Raw genomic sequence first — 19,968 nt, forward strand, 5'->3', positions numbered from 1 at the left:
ATTGAATGCTTGTTGCTTGAGTCGGGCTTTAATTTAAGACGTACCATCTTCCTGCCGTTGTTGTAGCAACCACCTTAAAGCGCCGCGATGTAAAAAAAACAAAAAACAAATTGTCTGTTCACGAGTCCCTAAAGTTGGCCTATCAAATTAAGTGTTTAATGATAGTTTGGAAGGAGTTAAACGTCGCAAACTGACCTAAGATTTATTAGCATTTACTCAGAACTTGGCGGGTTTGATTTTAACAGGAGTAGATTGTCGTCAGGTATGTCCGCTGTCAACAGCCTCGTCCCTGCACGGTTCCTGACGATTACAGCCCACCTTGTTATCGTCATTACGATATTTTGGTCAAGGGTAAGTGAGATAGTTTATCCTTGTCTTGCTCAAATTAAGTCTTTCTTACTAAAGTCGCACTTTGGTGTTTGCTAAACAGGAGAACAATGTGAAGGCTTGCTTACCTTTGGATTTTACGCAAGAGCAATATGACAGCGAAGATAAAAAGTAAGTCTTTTCTAGATTCACTTGCAAATACAAGCTACTTTGCTTTATATGTAACCATTGTCCTTTCTTCTAAGGTTGGTAACTGCGTTGGCGATAACCATCGGTATGTTTGTCATAGAATTGGCTGGTTTCTTCACAGGAGTGTCCATGTTCAACTGCACCCAGGGTCTCCTGTGTATCCTTTATTTATTTATTTATTTATTTATTTAAACATGTTTCTCCATCTAATTTAAGAAAAAACCACGTTAACAAAGCAAGAAAACATGGTATAAGAACATATATGCATATATATCTGCCACTATAAATAATGCTTTAAATAATTTGGCCCTTGTATTGTAAGTACCCTTAATTGATAACTGATATATTTAGTCATAATTTACAGTTATGTTTCCATGACTTCAAACTCTTTTATCTATAATAGCAATAGGAGCCCATGCCAGTGCATCAGTCGCCCTAGTGTTCTTTTTATTTGAGCATTGGGAATGTGGCATCTACTGGTGGATATTTGTTTTTTGCAGGTTAGTGCATATTTACCCTTTCCAAACTTTCTTTTTTACCTGACTGATAATACACCCAGCATTGGCTGTCCACTGCAGCGCGTCAGTATCCTTGTCTTTCTTTGTCTTTGAGAAGTGGGAATGCTGGACATATTGGGTTGTATTTGCCTTTTGCAGGTTGGTGTTTTTCTGTGTGTTCATCTGTAATAGTAGAATAAAACAAAAAAGGATCTGCTACATCTACTTCCCAGTGTACCATAACCGGAATCATCAGACGATATATCTAAACACATCTGCCCTTTTCCTGTTTTTATAAATCTACTTTTCTGTGTGTCTCTTACAGTGTGCTTCCTGCTTGTGTGGAGATTCTCCTGCTGATCGCTGTTTTTGGATTGAAGAAGAAACCCTTATGAAAGATGCTCCTAATATATACGTCAGTGACTTTTGACCAATGAATAAATGTGTTGTTCTTGGTTCTTCAGAGTTAGTTTTCTTATAACCTTATTTGTTTTATAACCCCAAGAAATATTGTTCTCCAGATTTTTGATGTAATGGTGATGTCTTAATTATGTTGTAATTCAAATAGATTTTATAAAAAATATTTTGCAAATTGTGTGGTTTTTCTGTCTCCTTATACTATGCTCTTCTGTTGCATTGATTGAAAAAAGGCAAGGTAAAGGTGTAAAGCCAAGGTGCTTTTCTGCATTACATGATTTTTTTTTATGAGACACCTTAAGATACTTAATTTTCATTTAGTATTTAGATTCCTTTACTTTATAAAATGGTTTGATGTCTGGATAATATGGAAGGACACTAATATTGCACAAAAAATAACACTTTCATGAAATAACGACAAATTAAAATTATTTCGATGATTTTTTTTACTATAAAGTCTCTTAAATAATATGACGGAAAACGGAAGACCAAAATACTGGCCACGCCCACCGGTCCCACCTCTCAACTGGACCGTGTTGCCAATTTATATTTTTTAGTTCCCGGTCTCAGCCAGTTATCGGGTTCTCCTAAATTAACCATAATTTCTTTCCTCGTTACATCAGCTTTAGCTCATTACGACTGAGATATGGGTATGTATTTTGCCACATTCTTCAAGATGATCTTTATTTGCCTAAAATCCTTCAATGTGTGTCTACGGTCAAGCTAAGTAGCTAAGCTAAACGCCGGCTTATTTGGGACATATATTTAGATGCACGTTTACTGTAAAATAATAACAGAAATGCACATGGTGTACACATAGGGTTATATTTATTTGGAGTTTTGTAAGCGGTTATATTTCTGTGGTTCAAAGTAAATCATTGTAGGAACGGCGAATGAACGAACACTGACGTGGCGTTAAGTTGGACAGAACACACATTCACTTTTAGGAATGAAACGCTGGCCCCAAAGGCAAAAGTAACATTATAAAGTTATTCCGGAAATGCAAGCGGTTGATTTTGCCGGTTTGGATTTATATAGTCTATGCAAGTGTTCGAAAGGCTCATTATTTTTTATCCCCCCCCCAATTGTAGCAGCGAATACAGGAACCTCTTTAGTTCTCTCCAGTCTGCTGTCAGTGCTGGTATTTGCTGGCATGCAGATGTTCAGTAAGCAGCTGGGATCTACCGAGTGGCTCACCATCCTGGGAGGATTCCTGGGTTCTGTTCTCTTCATCTGCTCTCTCACTGTATCCTTTTTTACCACCATGATCATACAGCTTCAGTATGCATCGTTTAAAGCAGCAACCCGATGTGCTTCTCTTTTCTGTTGTCATTTGTTTTCAAATGAAAGTGGTTCACTTTAACTGTATGATCAGGCATTTAATAATCTGGAAAACCTATTTTTTGGGAAGGGGTTCCAAGCCAAGATCTTCCCAGAAAGTAAGTGCTGACACACCAGATTTAATCAGAAAGGATTGCTCTGATTCCGTTTGCAGATGCTCTATCTGAGTTAGTGTAATGGTTTTGCAATGATCCTGGTTGGACCTTTGGTTTATAGAGCCAATTCTTATCTCTTCCAGTTCTGTTGTGCCTGTGTTTGTCTCTGTTTGCATCTGGTCTGGTGCACCGTGTCTGCGTCACCACGTGGTACGTTTCCCTCCAGATCACACATTACAACCGGAGCATTTTTAACTCTGTCCAGCTTGGTGTGCTTATTTTTTACCTTCCTCTCCCCCCCCAGTTTGATATTCTCCCTCTTTGCACTGTATTACATCAACAAAGTATCGGCCGCCCTCTATCAGGCCACCGTTCCTGCAGCAACACCAGCCAAAGCCACCACCAAGGGCAAAAAGAAGAACTAAGGCATCCCAGAGCTTCAGTCTTCAGGTGCTGATGGGCAGAACATCACAGCGGTCGCAGATTTCTGATATATTTCTACACAATTTGAAAAATGTTATATACTGCTCCGTTGTATTTTTTACACCGATTTTGAATTTGATTGCTGTAGGAATCATCTACATTCCACTGATTAGCTTTCTATCAGCATTTGTTTTACAGCGGTTGCAAAGAGATCCGAACATCTCATTGTGTTATTCGAAAAGTCATCAGCCATTCGGGGTTGTTTCTATGCCTTATTTGTCTAATTCATTTTGTTATTAAACTCTGTAAAGGACTTTATTCTGGTTGCACAGAATAAACACGGTGACGTGTGTAGCTCTTATTTCCCTGAGGAAGCTGCGCTGACGTCCCGAAACACAAAGACTCTGACCTGTTATATTCATTATGCAGTTTTAACTGGTGGAGACAGGGGCATCAGCAGTCTTGGACTATTGAGGAGCGCTAATAAACACCTGTCTGGAACATTCCACAGACAAATGGCTCAAGTATTAACAGATGATGTGAATAATAAAAGGGGCTCCACGGAAGTTCTATTTCTCAGTACGGGTCAAGGAGGGTTTAAACCCTGTTTAAGAATTTCAGCAGTAACTCAACTGACCTTAGATGTGTACAATAGTTATTAACAACCCCGTTATGGGGAAAGTGGTTGAAGCCGGACGGGCAGGTGGTGCACTTGTAAGAAATGAAAAAGAAAACACCAACACTTGTCTGAGTGAGAAGAAGTAACGGGTTTATAGCATATAAGAGTGGACACAAGGTTAAAAATAGAAATCTGTTGCGTGTGAATTTAAGGTAGCCACTTTTTATTGCAGTTTTTGTTCTTATTAAGGGTGTATTTCCGTGGCAAAAGCCAAACGCACCTCACATGGTGCGATTTCCCTGCTCTCTCTTTCCTCTCTCCTATCTCTCCCACAACGCCCCTCCCCCCTCCCCCTCCCAGTCAGCGCGCACTGGGCTGGGCGTCGCCCCAGTTTGGCACAACACATAAACTCTGAGTGAGCCGTGTACCCAACCCATCACACTTCACTCCTCCGACCGTCACACAGGCTCTTGCTTCCGTCCTGGTAAGTGGATCGCAATAATCCATAACTATTCCACGGTCGCGCCTCGTTCTTTTCCCAGTTAAAGTGGGAATGCGCAGAATTCCTCCGGGCTGCGCCCTTTCTGCTGGGGTGGACATGGGGCGTTATTCATTTCGCTTTCGGACAAGTTGCGACTAGTCTTTTACCCGAATTTACTCTCTGTAGGGCTACCGTCCTTATCTCCTGCAAAGTGTGTGTGTGTGTGTGTGTGTGTGTGTGTGTGTGTGTGTGTGTGTGTGCGTGCGGTTTTTTCCCCCCTAAAACATATTTAGGAGTGGTTAAACAGGAAGGAAGTGTAGAGCCGCAATACGAGCTTCCACATTAGATATTCAGTTTTTTGCCAACATAAATTGCATCTAACAATATGATAGCCTCGCTGGAACCCGAACAAAAAGCTCCAGTAGGAAGTTGTGTTTCCTGAGCAATGAAAAGGCAGTTTTTGGGTGTTGACACACGTGTTTGTGCTGCCCCTGAAGGACACCTTTACATCAACATGAGCAGATAACGGGGGATTTACAGCGCCTTAATCTGCACAATTACATGTTATAGAAACAGGGTTGTGTTGTACTTTTATTGTAATACCAAGTCTTTTCTCTCCAGCATCCACCTTGGCAGCCATGACTGAGCTGGAGAAATGCATGGAGTCTCTGATTTCCACTTTTCACCGCTATGCGGAGGCAGGCGGGGATGGAAACACGTTAAGCAAGAAGGAACTTAAGAAACTACTTGAAAACGAGCTACCCAGCTTCCTCAAAGTAAACACCGACATCTTTCTGTCGCAGCCTATGGAAACAAATGCTCATGTTTTAGCCGCACTCCCTCATCTTGTGTCTCTTTTCAGGCCCAGAATAACCCCAAACTGGTGGACTGGATGATGAAAGATTTGGATCTTAACAAAGACGATAAGTTGGACTTTGAAGAGTTTCTTCCCCTCATCGTCGGCTTGTCGCTGGCGTGCGAGAAGTGCTACGTTCGCACTCAGAAGAAGGGCAAGAAGTGATCAACAGATACTGATGTTACTGTTCATTGTTGTGTAGCACGGGCGTGCATTGTGTTACGAGTAAACGCCTCCTTTGACATGACCCCCCCTTCCTCTCGTGTGTGTCATAAATCCATGTTGGACAGAGAAACATTTGGAAAATGTACTGGGAATGATGGTGGATCCCATCTAAAGCCCTTCGTTTCTACGGATGGATCCACCTTTTTAGTTGCAGGCTGGAATTTGGGTGTAGCCCATACGTCACCAGATGGGGAGCTGTGGGTTTAAGGGTGAGACCATCCTCTTGTGTGTGTGTGTGTGTGTGTGTGTGTGTGTGTGTGTGTGTGTGTGTGTGTGTGTGTGTGTGTGTGTGTGTGTGTGTAGAAGACTTGGTGAATGTTTGTTTTGGAGACAGTGTTTCTTAACTAATGGCAACCTTTCTAACTCCGTCTCACTGAAGTGCTGCCAGCCCGAACCGAAGAGTGAGGAGATAAGTTCTGGTTAAACACAACATTCCGCTGATATTTGTCAGGCAGCAGTCCAAAGAGTGAAAGTAATGGTTGAAAGACGTCCCAGGCTGCAGCGCCCCACCAGTCAGTCAGTATAAATAGATCTACGGACCTGCCGTGTGTGATGGAAAACCATCTTTAAATGGATCCGTGACAACTGCAACGAGCCTCTGACCGACCAGTCCGACTGTTTGCATAGTTGGCTTTCATCAGCAGCTACACTGACATCATCCCAGTACACACCAGTACAAACATGGAGGAAGGAGGAAAGAAGGCAATAAATTACCCCTTGGTGTGTCATGGGTGGACTGGTGACCTCTCCAGGGTTGATTCCTGCCTCCCAGCTAGTAACTGCAGGAATACACTTAACACTTTTCACACATCCGGCTGCGTTCTACAACATTCCCACATTAGCCTGTTCACACATAACGTGACCATAACAGTAGTGTGTGTGGCTCTGATGCCCATGGGGGGTATGAAAACAACAATGCTTGATTATTAAAATAGACGTTATTCTGGCTTCCATCATTCTCATATAGTAACATAACTATAGGTTCCTCCCCTGTGAAATCCCTGCTCTGCACCAGGGAATTCCCGCTGATGTTAGAGGATTTAGTATTGAAAGTAGCCCCTGGGTCTAATTGCACATGAAACCTTCCAGGGAAAGACTGCTGAGAAAGGCGGGAGGAATGAGCGCTATGCGTGGAACTCACGCAGGTTAAGAAAATAACGGCACCCACACAGGGAGTGGCGTGCAAACAGTGGTTCCCAAAAGCTGTCACTTCTAACAGCAGCAGAAGAGGATTATTTTAAAGAAAAAAGAGGATTATTTTAGCTGTTGTGATAATGCAACAGAACCTGACTTGGGCCTTTATTTCCACCAATTCTTCCACCAAGGCTCTTGGATTCACCGCTGACATTCGTCATGGCAACGCCGGTGGCTCCACAACACACTGCTCTCCGCTGTGTGCTCAGGGCTGTGCACACAATAGCAACACCTGACCAACCTGTGCACTGCATTTCCCCCCGCTAACAGATCATATTGTTTGGACTCAGAGCCCCACCCTGACTGCAGGGATCCCCAAGGGCAGAGGGTTCAGGCCCCTTCTGCACTGTATCCTTCCAGCCATGACTCAATCACGCCACCGGATGCCTTTATTACCAGCTGAGGGGAGTGCAGAGCAGAAGGAAAAAGAAATCTCCGTGGCAGTGCAGAGGATTTGCTATCTGCAGTACCAGCCTGTTCGCCTCGCTGCTGCCTGCCAAAACAATCTCAAGTATGTCGACCCGTATCTTTTTTCCACGGCCAATCATTCCTGAACCCTCCCTGCACACTTCCCACCCAAAAATGTTCAGTTTAGACATTGGACTTTTGCCGTTTGATCCTGTGGAAAACGCACGAATAAACAGCTCTATACTGACAACTTAATGAGATTTTTAACCAATTGAACTAAACATGAACAAAATCTGTCATTATGGGACATTGAAACAATTTGTGGTCCAACTGATTATATTTGAATGCTCCTAAAGTAGCGTTTCCATGTATCTTTAGTTATATATTCGTTTAGTTTCCTGTGTGAAAACTATATTCTTTAAAAGCAACAATGTTCACTCAAGGTGTCTTAATCAAGATCGGTCGCTAGAGGGAAGCAGAGCATTAACGTTTAGCCCAAACTGCAAACCAGAGTTAAATAGTTCCGTAATAGTTTCCTCTTTCTAAGTGATTTGGTTCAAATAAAATGTCCAAAAAAGAATATAAATGACAATCAGCCCAACATCAGCAACGTTAGCATACTAATAGACTGCGTAGACAGCCTGAAGGACACTATGAAGATGGCTTCTCTAGTTTCTACTGTTAATAATTCATAGATCCTTAATTATACAAAGTCTATGATGAGACTTTTATGAAACCACAGTGATAACAGTCACTCCGAGAGACACAGTGTATGTCGCATGGTTGTGTGCACATCATACCAGAAAAACCTGCCTGACATAAGGATCCGCATGAAGCAAATATGGAAGGTTGATTTAAGTAAATGAGGTTTGGAGATAGAGCAGAAGGGAGCTGTGCATTGGAACTGACAGGGAAGAGGCCCAGAGGAGCTTTATGGATCGAGTAAAATGGACAGGAAATTAGTTGAGTGAGAGAAAAGGATGAAGAGGAGATGGACACAGATTTGTCTGTGGCGGCTCCTGATGAGAACAGCTGGAAACAAAGAAAATGACTCATGAAAACAGGCAGTGGAAACATTGATCCATCTCCTTCCACCTATCCCCTACCGGGTCTCAAGAGCAGATCGGGTATTGATGCCCAGAAGGGCAATACTCAGAGTTCCCTCTGACACTTCCTCCTGCTCCTCCACTTCCACTGTAAACAATGTTGCTGGGGTAACGCTTCTCCCTCCTAAGGAGCCGGATGGTTTGCCAGAAGTCCTCCCTTACTTCTGTGGCTTCCAGATCTGCTGCACATCCGGCCTGCTGGTACCCATCAGCTGCCTCAGGACTCCCCAGATCCAACGAAGCTCGATTGGATTCGTTCTTCAGCTTACTTCCGGAGTCCACCACCGGGTCTGGAGAGTGCCACAACAGGCCCTGGAGATCTTATGGCCACAGTTCCGAACAGCTGCATTAACAGTGGAAGCATGGTCCACTCTAGCCTCCCTCCGATCGAGTTGAAACCATCCCTGACAGGCGTCCATTGCGTGTTCCCAAAAGACACAGCACGTTTGGGACCACCAGGTCTTTCCAGCTTCCTATCACCCGTGGATCGAATTTACCACCAGTTTCTCATCCATTGACAGATCAGCCCCTCTCTTCACCCAAGGGTCCAGCTCATATGACAGAAGGTCAGATGGCACAATCACAAAATCAATCATTGCCCTCTAGGCCAAATGTCCTGATGCCACTGATGGACACTCTCACGCTCAAAATGGCGAGTTATCAACAAACTATGAGTAGATAGATGCAGATATCCAGCAACAAAACGCCACACGGGTCCAGATTGTTCCTCCCAGTTACACCCCTCCAGTTAATACTGTTGCTGTTAAAGGCTCCCAGTAGAGCAATGGGGTCCCCATGGAGCACCTCTTAGTACGCCTCCCATGGCCACCAAGACGACAACAAAAGCCGCGAAGGCGAGCTTCTCATTCACAGGGGAGAACTCTACCACACGGCGGCTAAGCTAGGGAGCTAACCCTACCCCTCCTACCATTGGTTAGCCTACAGGAAGGTGGGCTGTGTTTGTTTGGGCTGTGTCCAGTTGGATCCCATGAGCAAAGACCCTGCAACCAGACACCAGCCTGAGAGCCCCAACCCCAGGCCTGGCTCCAGGGTGGGGCCTTGGTGACGCCAGCTGGGCACTGAAGCCGCCTTGGTGAGGTCTTGGGAGACCCAACTAGAAGCATCAAGCCCCCAACAATATAGGATCCCTCACCTGCTCCAAACCCTCCTTCAAGGTAAGGTGGTGGTTCAAGGAATGTTTCGAGGAATAATAGAGATTTTTGGTGAGTGCTGGTTTGTTCGTTGCATTGTGCATAATTTCCTCTAAAAAAATTAAAGGAAATTATGCCTAACATAAACAACAAATCTCCCCACTCGATGTCATCAAACTCCTAAAAACCCTTTGACGCTATTTCAAATCTTCAACCCACAGTTTTTCCTTTGAAGCAAATCCAGATACCGTTTCCATATCCAGAAAAACAGGTTTAGACCTAATGGCAGAACACAGACAAACAACAAACACTTCCTGCTTTGCTGAGATGAAAAGTTCTCCTGTCCTCCATCAGCTGCCTGCGACTCCAGGAGGACAATGATGCTCCACTGATGGCTGCATTTTTCCACAATAATAATTGTCCAACTTAAAACTGAGTATATTGATCACACCAGTGTGTGTAACACATGTGTCTCAGTATCTGTGCCTTCACAGAGAAAACTTTATTTACACATAAAGCATCATTTTTTTCCCTTCCAGTTGCTAAAATGGGTGGTGGATAATGAGGAGCAGCCACGAGGTGCAGCGGAGGGTAGAAAGCGATGTGCTGGCGGGGCTGCTGAGACACACGTCCTGTCCAAACTGCAACACAAACCCCAGACAGAGGGCAGAAAAGGGACCTAGCTGTCATGAACTGGAACCTTTGGCTCTGTTTCCTGTTCCTCCCCCAGACGGCGAATCTGATAGCGCTCAATAAGTGAAAGTAATATGGCCAAAGTGGGGAGGGGCAGCTTCTGACCAGTTTAAGGTGTCATGGTGGATAAAGGGACCCTGCAGGAGGCAGGAGAGAGACACAGAAGTAAAGACTGGATCAGACCAGACTGGGTTACATAATCTTGTGGGTAAGTGGAAGCGCACACATAGGAAACAAACATGCCTCAGTCATGACCACACGCGCACACACACACACACACACACACACACACACACACACAGAGCAGTTTTTAACTTGAAAATACAGATGAAAATGTAAAATTGACATTTTTTTACATACATATGTAAAAAAATTATATGTATATATATATTTGCAGCTGGACACTGTGTGGAGCATGTTTAGAAAAGTAGAACCACTCCTTTTGAAGGTGTGTGTCTGTGTTTGTGAGTGGTGGCTGGTAGGCGTATGCGTGTGTGTCTGTGCACGTGCGTGCATGTGTCTAGTGTATAAAAGGCACCTTTTTCCCAGTCTGGTGTACATTTGACCAGGGTCAGACAGGATTTCTCCGCTGAACTCAAACTCAGAGGTAAGACGTAAATAATTACACGAGTGTTTTAAAGGATATGTGAGGACAGGTTTGACACGAGCGTGGAGCAGTAATACCTGTTGAGTGTCGTCTTTTCTTTAATCTTCAGCTCCAAACATGGCCCGTCTGGAAGCTGTCATCACCAACATGGTGGACATCTTCATGGAATACGCCGACGATCAAGGCCATAACCGCAAGCTGTGCAAAGAGGAGCTGCAGGCGATGCTCCAGAAGGAGATCGAAAGTGCCGACTTAAAGGTGGGAACACCGAAACCCTCAAGTGTCATCAGCACGGTTCCTTTTCTGTGCGTTCCTGCCAGGTGAGCTAATTACGTGTTTTTCAGGCCAAGATTAATGGGGACGACATCGAGGAGGCCATGAAAATGCTGGATAAAAACAAGGATGATGAGATCAACTTCCGGGAGTTTTGCCGGTGCGTGGGCATGCTGGCCACCTGCTACTACCACAAGAAAATTGGCAAGGGGCAGAAGAAAGGCAAAGGCAAAGATCAGACCGGAGACGATTAAACCAGTTTGGTCCAAAACCCGTTAACTGTTACAAACGCAAACACTATTACGGATGCAAATAAAGCTGTATTTCAAGATTCAAGATTCAAGATTCAAGATGTAGTTTATTCATCCCCGTAGGGAAATTGAATTGTAGTAGCAGCCTAACGTGATATTTACAATGAGCTGTACAATCTGCTGTTGTTTCCTCCAATAAAAAGCACAAACTCTGAACTTTGCTTCTTCTTTATTCCTCATTATTTTCTATTTGTTTCCACAGGAGCAAATCGTTCATAACCTTGTTTAACCAACAGTTCAAATAGATTAAGTGCAAGAAAACAAGAAACAGCCAATGATGGACAAGTGTTTGCGTCTGAATCGAAGCCTCTTTGGTTTCGACTGAACGTAGAATTCAGTCAGAACAAACGCTGCTGTCATGTAGTGCTTTATTATTTGAACCTTGGCCCATTAAAGAGCGCCTCTGGCTCCACAACAACTGAACCAGCTCTTGATGCCGTGTCATTAAATCACAACACTAAACGAATCCACCCAGTCTCTTTATTATTTAAGATTAAAACTATAACGACACTTTTAAATGTACGCTTACGTACGTAAGGCGAAGTTGTGCTCATCTGTGATCTGATTCGGCCTTCCTGCTCATATATAAAACTGACCATTACATTTCTGACATAATTACGGGAGGGGGGGGGGGCAGGCTGGTGCAGGAATGGAGGCTTTCCAGTTCACCGGCGTTAATCCAACAGGTCGGTGCTGCTGGGTGTGCACGCCTTGTGAGGGTGTGATTGTGGTCTCTCCAACAGCTCCCCACGCCTCAGGAAAGCCGAGAATGAAGCATTCATGACTCACAGAATGTCTGACAGTTCACCAATTAAAATGTGGCAGCATGTTGTTTAGACACGCCGCCGTAGTGCCATGAAGGGCGCCCCCCCCCCCTCCCAGACCCCATCCCCCAGGCTCCTCACATAAAACAAGCCCTGACAGAGCTCTACATACATAAAGAAATTAGAAAAAGAAGAGAGCGATACAGGAAATAGCACGATCACGGAGATAAAATTTCTTTTATTCCCAAGACTGTTGCGTCTCGATTAGACGCAGGTGAGACACACCAGGGTCTCATAAACTGATCCGAATAGTTCCACGCTTGCTTGGTGTCACTTAGGACATTTTCTATCCATGTTGTTTATATGTCTCCAGCTAAAGGCCAAGAGTTTGTCACACCCAACGCTCGCCACCGCTGATCTCGTTCCCTGCAGGAGCGAAACATTGGGAGGGTTGAGATGTCCACCTGTATAGCAGGTCTGACATGACCTGCCTCAGGAGTTCTTCGAATAGATTCTTAAACGTCTCTAATCCCTTAAAAAAAAGCTTTCATTAGGGTTCAGGAAGAAGACTCATTGACCAAAAAGGACAGAGTCCAATGGGAAATGGCTGCTTCTGTTAGGAGCGGCACGAACTGAACTCCAGAAGACAGAGACACACAACAGCCAAGGATGATCGATAAAAAGCTTTACTGAACGTCAGGCAACAGTAATCTGCAGAGAACGGTGGGCAAACTCGGGTCGGGTCAGGCTGGGCGGCACGAACAGGCGTCTGGGAGGTTGATCCACAATGAGTTCCAAGCTAGAAATATTAATCCAGGCTGTACCCGAGGGTTGAACAGCAAACCAGCGAGTATGGATGATGGACTGGTGAGGTGATTGAGGTGCACCTGGAGAGCAGCTCCATCTGACCTGAAACTGGACGGCCAAGAGAAAACAGAAAGGGAGGAGGAGACACGAGGGAAGACTCCTAACAGCTGCAGAATTGAGCAGAGAAGATGGTTTTAATGACAATCAAAAAACTACTCTCTCTCTCTCTGCTCGATTGCCATTTTCAGCCGCATATTCGATGTCCTGCAGTTTAAAGTAAGCCTCATTCATACGCGTCTCGCTTGACCGGCGCCATTTTAGGGGATCCTTACCCGTAGGTGTGCCGCTAATCGATGGGCGGAGCGTTTACCGTAGTGCACCCACCAAAGGCGCACAGCAGATTTTGGAACTCAGTCCACACACAAGGCGCTCCATATTATAAGGCGCACCGTCGATTTCTGAGAAAATCTCAGTGTTTTAGGTGCGCCTTATAGTCGTGAAAATACGGTACTGGAAATATTTAAATGAGACTTCACAACGGAACGTTTGAAGATGGTTTTTATATCACAGCATGTTATTCACAGGTTAAACACAGGAAACAGCGTTCTACTGTTGTTCCACTGCAACAGGGAAGGTGATGATTTCAAATCAAACATGTTCTAGAACCATTCATACAGGTCAGTTAGGTAGTGCATGTACTCCTTAAAGGTGATCTTGGAATCTCCATCTTCATCCATTTTTTTGAAATAATGCGCTGATCGTTTCTCATTTTTCTAATAAAGAGAAAAGAAAATGCAAATTAGGAAGCGTTCGCAGTGTTCTCTGGAACAATGTTGTGCGTTACTTTTACGTACCTCGTCCAACTGGTTGCGGAGCAAGTCAGCAAGTTCCTTTTTGCTCATGGTGCCTTTGTCGTCGTCCGTGTCAGCATATTTGAAGAAGGTCTCCTTTAAGAAGTCCATTGCTGTGAGGATTGTTTGCTCTGATTTATCTGCCATGGTGCCTGGAATAAGAACTTACATGTAGTTCAGCAGATTTAAATGTTCTTCTCGGTCTCAGTAGCGATCCGTAAAGAAATGCTGCTCAAGAAGTAAAACAAGGAGAAACAGGTTCTCACTTACCTGAGGGATGAAAACCTTCAAGAAATTGAAGTTGCAGATGTGACTGCGGAGCGACTGTGGATCCTTTTGTAGTCACAAGAACCACACCCTCCTTTGGACGTCTCCTGAAGCCTCTAAGGTTGGACCCACCCCTGGAACATAACCCATAATTTAGTGGGCCCCTCACTCAAAACCTGTTTGGCTGGTTCACTCCAGCGTTGTAGTTGTGGTCTGTAGATGTACAGCTGATCCACTGAAATCTTTAAATCTTCATCTGCTCTTTATTTCTGATCAGATCTATTTAAATTGCAGTGTCTTTTATGTGTATCTCATTCCCATTTTCTGTCCCACTTATATATAAACACTCAAGTCTAACTTTGACAGTGTTCTGATTTTGAAAATTCTTTGATTAGGATTATTGCCCATATTCCTTCATTTTGACATGAACACTCACCCCCTCTTGGATTTTGTCCTTAAATCTTTTAAATTATCAACCACTTGACTGCATCCTTCTGTAACGTGTGCAGCTCTCAAAGTCCTGAGCTGAGAGTCACAGACCCAAGAAGGGACCAATTACATTGGGCCAGGCTCAAGTTCATCATTTGGAATGTTTTACTGATAATCAGCCCCCCCAGTGTATGCATTTATTTTGACTTATTTAGGACACGGTTGTTCAGAGAGACCATTTATTTGTTGTTTTCTCAGATGTTCTTCAGATCCAGTGAGGCACATTTCAGATCAACAATCACAAAATCAGGAAGTTTCATCTGTTGCAAGCGAGACGTCTCAGCTGGCCCATAGAAATGAAATAAACACTGTTCTGATACAGCAACCATGGCATTTCTTTTTAATTAAGTTGTGTCAAACATGTTCTCTAAAACCCTTCAAACAGTTTGGTCAGATAGCTCATGTACTCTGTGAAAGTTATTTTCTCATCACCGTCTTTATCCATGCCATCAAAATACTGGGCAATAATGTGATTTTCAGTCTGAAAGTGAAAGAAAAACCTCATTTAATTCATAGAGCACTCACAACTCTCTGGAACAACAGTATTGTACATAATTATTTTACTTACTATTTCAAACTGCTGGCGCAGGAGGTCAGCAAGTTCTTTCTTGGTCATGGTGGCTTTTTCTCCATCTTTTGCAGCATGTTCATCAAAGCAATCTTTCAAAAATTTCATTGCGTTGAAGATCGATAGTTCTTTTTTCTCCATGATGCCTGGAACAAGAACACACAGGTCAAGAAAAGCTCATCAGTGAGCTAAAGAAATGCTGCTCAAGAGGTCAACGTGAAGGAGAAACATTCTCACTTACCTGAGATGGAGGAAAAACTATGAAGGATCAAAGAAATTCAAGCTGGAAACCCAACTATGGAGCAATCCAAGTTGCAGGTGTGACTACGGAGTGCTCTGGATCCTTTTAAAAGTCACAAGAACCACACCCTCCTTTGGAGGTAACCTGAACCCTTCAAAATCAGGCCATGCCCCTGGAGCATCGCACCTGATTCAAATTCAATTTAATATTGTAGGTGGTGCTTGGGCATATGGGGCTCAATTCCCTCCCCAGAACAATGATCTCCTACAGCGGGGACCAGTGCTGTTTTATTTAACGCCAATACTATTAACTTTAGGCATTTTAATTCAAAACGCAAATAAAATTGCATAGAGTCAAATTTCAATCCAAACTGGTAACCAAGAACCTTTTAAGTTTACACACTCCTGTTACCAAGAACCTTTTAAGTTTACACACTCCTGTTACCAAGAACCTTTTAAGTTTACACACTCCTGTTACCAAGAACATTTTAAGTTTACACACTCCTGTTACCAAGAACCTTTTAAGTTTACACACTCCTGTTACCAAGAACATTTTAAGTTTACACACTCCTGTTACCAAGAACCTTTTAAGTTTACACACTCCTGTTACCCCGGAAAGAGCAGGGAGCTGTTCTCTCCAGAAGTGATTATAACGTGTTTGGGAAGTCAAACACAAAATTTCCTGCAAATAAGCTGATGTTAGGGTTATGGGCCTAGGGGGAACTTTTACTCCAGTGGAGCTGATTATGTCCAGTTATGTCCAGTGGAGGCTTCTGTTGAAGTGCACTATAATCTCTATTGTCCTGACCAGGTTCAGCTCCAGGCTGCTCTGGTCAGACTCATGAAGAAGAGAGAGGCATTAATGGTGGACGCAGACTCAGCTGTCTGTGATTGCTGGCCTGCTTTTATAAAGCGGATGGATTTGAGTAAAGTAACCGGAAACCGTGAGAAAATTCTCAGGAAAGCACACACACAGACACACACACACAAGCAATAACTCCACAGAACTGTCATTACCAAAAAAAACAGGTTTCTTTTCAGTTCTGGAAATTATAGAGGCAAATGTGTGGAATTTGCCATAAAAACATCTGGAACAAGTCATATTTGGTTTGCACCTTCAAATGAAGGGCTAGAAACTCTCCCCCCCCCCCCCCCCCCCACACACACACACACACACCCCACCCCCATAGATGAATGTGCTTGGTCCTGTTTTGTGTGACATGAGGATCAGAGGCTGTGTTGTGTTGTTCATGGTGTCCATTAGCTAAGAATGTTCAGAGCCAGTTCTTTAGAATGTGAGTAAAGGAATTTTAAAACTTTTTTTTACACACACACACACACACACACACAAATACACACCCCATTTTTAAGAATTGCATAATTTATTTCTTCTTTTCTCAGATCCAGTGATGCACCTCCAGGTCAGCACACTTCAGCTGAACCTTTATATGTGGTGCAGGTTGGACGTCTTTGCTGTTCCATACAAATCCAACAAAATCACAACGTTCTCATGCAGTGATCTCTTTTTGTCAGAAATGTTTTCTAAAACATCTCAAACAGATCAACGACATAAGTCATGAACTCATTATAATTAATTGTGCTATCTCCGTCTTGATCCATTTCTTCGAAAAAGCAATCAACGACGGCCCTGTCGCTCTAATAAAGTGAAACAGAAAAAAGCAAATTCAATTCATGAAGCATTCACAACTTTCTGGAATAACAAAAATGTGCATATTTTTTACTTACCATATCAAACTCCTGGTGCATTATGTCAGCAAATTCATTCATACTCAAGGTTTGTGTGTCGCCATCTGTTCTAGCATGCTTGTAAAAGCTGTGCTTTATGTGTGTTACTGCTCTGAGGATCGTTAGTTCTGGCTTATTTGCCATGATGCCTGGAACAAGGACATACAGGTGAAGAAAAGCTCATCAGTGAGGTAAAGAAATGCTGCTCAAGAGGTCAAAGTGAAGGAGAAACATTCTTTTACCTGATTTGGATAAAAACCTTTGAAGGATCAAAGAAATCCAAGTTTCAGGTGTGACTACGGAGCGCTCTGGATCCTTTTAAAGTCACAAGAACCACACCAACCTTTGGACGTCACCTGAAACCTGGCCACGCCCCTTTCCTAACTGTGGTCAGTCCATCAATGGTTGAACTTTTTTCTCTGTGTTCAGTTCCGGCCACTTGACTGTGACTCTATGGCTACTAATAGCAAGAAGCCAGCACCACCCTGGAGATCAGGTCTTATCTTTAACTCCAGAAACAGGCAACGACTGTACACCTGCTGGGACATCGCTGGATTTGAGGAACATCTCAGGAAAGAACAAATAAATGATACAATCCTGAATAACTGTGTTTCCTCCTGAATAACAGACAAAACAATCAACACTGCCACAGTGTTGGAGCTTTAGGTTTTCTTTGCACCTCTTCAATGAAGGGTTAGAAACTCTCCTGGAGGGTTCCTTTACCCCCCCCCCCCCCAAAAGATGAATGTGCTTGGTCCTGTTTTGTGTGACATGAGGATCATCAGAGGCTGTGTTGTGTTGTTCATGGTGTCCATTAGCTAAGAATGTTCAGAGCCAGTTCTTTAGAATGTGAATAAAGGAATTTTAAAACTTTTTTTTACAGTGTTATCATGGACTGCAGCTTCTTCGCTGGAAAACATAGATTAGTTTCACTTAAAAAGCTGTGAAAGTGTTTCAAAATTCATCACTATTTATTATACTTTATATACTCCTAATCTAGAATATTGCAATAACCCACTACAACTTATCTAAATGACGTTCTGTTGCTATGTTGCAGAGCAGAAAGTAGAAACAGCAAAATGGCTAAAGCTACTTTACCTTGGAAGATAACAGAGAAAACTTTGATAACAGTAAGAGATACACCCAGAGTTGTCCACCAGCACACAGGTGAAGAAATCCTATTTCAAGACCACGATCCAAATAAACCATAATAAAGACAGGCTCGCGGTGATTTTGTGACATTACAGAATGAAAATTTTGATAAACAACACTGACGCCACTTCACCGCAGCCCAACGTTGCCTTTAAGACCAGTAAAAGACAAAACTCAAGCCTCTGATAATCTCACATATGACCATCGTCAACACACAAGATCATTATATTATTGCCCAGAACTAGTTGTAATAATCACATAAACGATTGAAGTTGGACAGCAAATTGATTTGTGCCACTCTAAAACCGCTTTTTTTATTTTAGTCTTTTTAGTTGTTTAGTTTAGCTTACACGGAGCTGTATCTGGCCCTGTTCGCTGAACAACAATGTGAAATGTTTTAAGCTGACAGAGAGGAATAACCAGACTCCTTGGTGTCGTCGGTGTTGCTTCATTTTGCTCAGCTCTACTTAGTCACAGGACAGAGGACCCTAACAAAATAACAGCAGAATCAAAATGAGTTAAAACTCCTCTCCTGAAAAATGATCCCAACTCGAGGAAAGAAAGGAAACATCCAGTTCTGAACTCAAACTTGCTGTTTTTTGTCTTCTAGTCTGGAATTGTTCTATTGCCTGAATTCTGATGCAGATTCCCCCCCCCCCCCCCCCCCCCCCCTTGTTCGGAATAATGGGATTGTTCCAGGCTGGGACATTTTATTGATAAACTGTCAGCAACAAGCCCAACGTAGCATACACCACCCCCCCCCAACATCAGATGCAAGTGTTTATGGTTTTTTTCTGTCTTTCAGGAGACACACACACACACACACACACACACACACACACACACACGGTTTTTAAGAAGTGCATCATTTATTTGTTGTTTTCTCAGATGTTCCTCAGATCCAGTGAGGCACATTTCAGCTGAACAATCACAACATGATGTTTCGACACCTCAGCTGTCCCACAGAAATGAAACAACATGAGTGATCTGATGCGAACATCTTTTCTAACGGAAGTTATGCATATCGGTAAGAAAATACATGTACTCCTTAAAGGTAATTTTGGCATCTTTGTCTTCATCCATCGTTTTGAAAAAGTAATCATAATGGCTTTCAATTGTCTAAAAAAAGAAGAGGGAAATCAATTAATGAAACATTCACTACTCTCTGGAACAACAAGGTTTTGCATTATTTATACTTACAATGTTCACATGTTTGCGGAGCAAGTCAGCAAGTTCCTTTTTGCTCATGGTGCCTTTGTCGTCGTCCGTGTCAGCATATTTGAAGAAGGTCTCCTTTAAGAAGTCCATTGCTGTGAGGATTGTCTGCTCTGATTTATCTGCCATGGTGCCTGGAATAAGAACTTACATGTAGTTCAGCAGATTTAAATGTTCTTCTCGGTCTCGGTAGCGATACGTAAAGAAATGCTGCTCAAGAGAGGTCAAACACGGAGAAACAGGTTCTCACTTACCTGAGGGATGAAAACCTTTGAAGGATCAAAGAAACCCAAGTTGCAGATGTGACTGCGGAGCGACTGTGGATCCTTCTGTAGTCACAAGAACCACACCCTCCTTTGGGCGTCTCCTGAAGCCTCTAAGGTTGGACCCACCCCTGGAACATAACCCATAATTTAGTGGGCCCCTCACTCAAAACCTGTATGACTGGTTCACTCCAGCGTTGTAGTTGTGGTCTGTAGATGTACAGCTGATCCATTGAAATCTTTAAATCTTCATCTGCTCTTTATTTCTGATCAGACCGATTTAAATTGCAGTGTCTTTTGTGACACAGAAATGACTCTTTTATGCATTTTTGAGGGAACCTGAGTGAACTGATGACGTCCCAAGAGATCACAAATTATGCGATGACAGTTCCG

The 19,968-nt window shown here is 43.2% G+C and overlaps 5 protein-coding genes across 10 annotated transcripts; 4 read left to right on the forward strand and 1 right to left on the reverse strand.

Annotated features, from left to right (window-relative positions):
- Window positions 1–32: 32 nt before the first annotated feature.
- Window positions 33–1,605, forward strand: tmem107l (transmembrane protein 107 like). 2 transcript variants are annotated; one of them, XM_003966214.3, is made up of 5 exons: window positions 33–351; window positions 431–498; window positions 573–673; window positions 1,076–1,172; window positions 1,339–1,605. In XM_003966214.3, the coding sequence occupies exons 1-5, from the start codon at window positions 265–267 to the stop codon at window positions 1,406–1,408; spliced, it is 423 nt and encodes a 140-aa protein (XP_003966263.1). In that variant the 5' UTR covers window positions 33–264; the 3' UTR covers window positions 1,409–1,605. The 2 variants fall into 2 exon arrangements, with proteins under 2 accessions (XP_003966263.1, XP_003966264.1); XM_003966215.3 differs by lacking the exon at window positions 1,076–1,172 and adding an exon at window positions 920–1,016 and having other exon boundaries at window positions 35–351.
- A 318-nt stretch (window positions 1,606–1,923) lies between these two features.
- krtcap2 (keratinocyte associated protein 2) lies at window positions 1,924–3,689 on the forward strand. Its single transcript, XM_003966216.3, has 5 exons — window positions 1,924–2,080; window positions 2,522–2,676; window positions 2,806–2,869; window positions 3,010–3,076; window positions 3,171–3,689. The coding sequence occupies exons 1-5, from the start codon at window positions 2,077–2,079 to the stop codon at window positions 3,289–3,291; spliced, it is 411 nt and encodes a 136-aa protein (XP_003966265.1). The 5' UTR covers window positions 1,924–2,076; the 3' UTR covers window positions 3,292–3,689.
- Window positions 3,690–4,235: 546 nt separating this feature from the next.
- On the forward strand, window positions 4,236–5,492 carry LOC115250409 (protein S100-A1-like). Its single transcript, XM_029838880.1, has 3 exons — window positions 4,236–4,392; window positions 5,011–5,165; window positions 5,252–5,492. Exons 2-3 carry the CDS (start codon window positions 5,028–5,030, stop codon window positions 5,408–5,410), a joined length of 297 nt encoding a protein of 98 aa, XP_029694740.1. The 5' UTR covers window positions 4,236–4,392; window positions 5,011–5,027; the 3' UTR covers window positions 5,411–5,492.
- Window positions 5,493–10,504: 5,012 nt separating this feature from the next.
- On the forward strand, window positions 10,505–11,369 carry s100w (S100 calcium binding protein W). Its single transcript, XM_029838879.1, has 3 exons — window positions 10,505–10,629; window positions 10,739–10,887; window positions 10,974–11,369. Exons 2-3 carry the CDS (start codon window positions 10,747–10,749, stop codon window positions 11,154–11,156), a joined length of 324 nt encoding a protein of 107 aa, XP_029694739.1. The 5' UTR covers window positions 10,505–10,629; window positions 10,739–10,746; the 3' UTR covers window positions 11,157–11,369.
- A 1,955-nt stretch (window positions 11,370–13,324) lies between these two features.
- Window positions 13,325–19,727, reverse strand: LOC105416722 (protein S100-A1-like). Of its 5 annotated transcripts, XR_003889064.1 has the most exons (4): window positions 17,205–17,259; window positions 13,906–13,920; window positions 13,639–13,787; window positions 13,325–13,557 (listed from the first exon to the last, which is right to left on the reverse strand). XR_003889064.1 is itself a non-coding variant. In XM_029839247.1 (3 exons), exons 2-3 carry the CDS (start codon window positions 13,780–13,782, stop codon window positions 13,444–13,446), a joined length of 258 nt encoding a protein of 85 aa, XP_029695107.1. In that variant the 5' UTR covers window positions 13,783–13,787; window positions 19,567–19,668; the 3' UTR covers window positions 13,325–13,443. The 5 variants fall into 5 exon arrangements, 2 of the variants coding, with proteins under 2 accessions (XP_029695107.1, XP_029695106.1); XM_029839247.1 differs by lacking the exons at window positions 13,906–13,920; window positions 17,205–17,259 and adding an exon at window positions 19,567–19,668; XM_029839246.1 differs by lacking the exon at window positions 17,205–17,259 and having other exon boundaries at window positions 13,906–14,036.
- Between the last annotated feature and the right edge of the window lie 241 nt (window positions 19,728–19,968).

Source organism: Takifugu rubripes, chromosome 7, assembly GCF_901000725.2.
Source record: "Takifugu rubripes chromosome 7, fTakRub1.2, whole genome shotgun sequence".
Lineage (NCBI taxonomy): Eukaryota > Metazoa > Chordata > Actinopteri > Tetraodontiformes > Tetraodontidae > Takifugu > Takifugu rubripes.

What these genes read in the sequence shown, in the direction of transcription:
- LOC105416722 (XM_029839247.1), bottom strand. Translation starts at nt 13,782, where the DNA reads ATGGCAGATAAATCAGAGCAAACAATCCTCACAGCAATGGACTTCTTA. An exon ending in TCCGCAACCAGTTGGACGAG is followed by an intron (nt 13,558 to 13,638) that starts GTACGTAAAAGT and finishes TCTCTTTATTAG; the next exon opens with AAAAATGAGAAACGATCAGC.
- s100w (XM_029838879.1), top strand. Translation starts at nt 10,747, where the DNA reads ATGGCCCGTCTGGAAGCTGTCATCACCAACATGGTGGACATCTTCATG. An exon ending in TCGAAAGTGCCGACTTAAAG is followed by an intron (nt 10,888 to 10,973) that starts GTGGGAACACCG and finishes CGTGTTTTTCAG; the next exon opens with GCCAAGATTAATGGGGACGA.
- krtcap2 (XM_003966216.3), top strand. An exon ending in AGCCAAGATCTTCCCAGAAA is followed by an intron (nt 2,870 to 3,009) that starts GTAAGTGCTGAC and finishes TATCTCTTCCAG; the next exon opens with TTCTGTTGTGCCTGTGTTTG. An exon ending in CGTGTCTGCGTCACCACGTG is followed by an intron (nt 3,077 to 3,170) that starts GTACGTTTCCCT and finishes CTCCCCCCCCAG; the next exon opens with TTTGATATTCTCCCTCTTTG.
- LOC115250409 (XM_029838880.1), top strand. Translation starts at nt 5,028, where the DNA reads ATGACTGAGCTGGAGAAATGCATGGAGTCTCTGATTTCCACTTTTCAC. An exon ending in AGCTACCCAGCTTCCTCAAA is followed by an intron (nt 5,166 to 5,251) that starts GTAAACACCGAC and finishes GTCTCTTTTCAG; the next exon opens with GCCCAGAATAACCCCAAACT.
- tmem107l (XM_003966214.3), top strand. Translation starts at nt 265, where the DNA reads ATGTCCGCTGTCAACAGCCTCGTCCCTGCACGGTTCCTGACGATTACA. An exon ending in TTACGATATTTTGGTCAAGG is followed by an intron (nt 352 to 430) that starts GTAAGTGAGATA and finishes TTTGCTAAACAG; the next exon opens with GAGAACAATGTGAAGGCTTG. An exon ending in GTTGTATTTGCCTTTTGCAG is followed by an intron (nt 1,173 to 1,338) that starts GTTGGTGTTTTT and finishes TGTCTCTTACAG; the next exon opens with TGTGCTTCCTGCTTGTGTGG.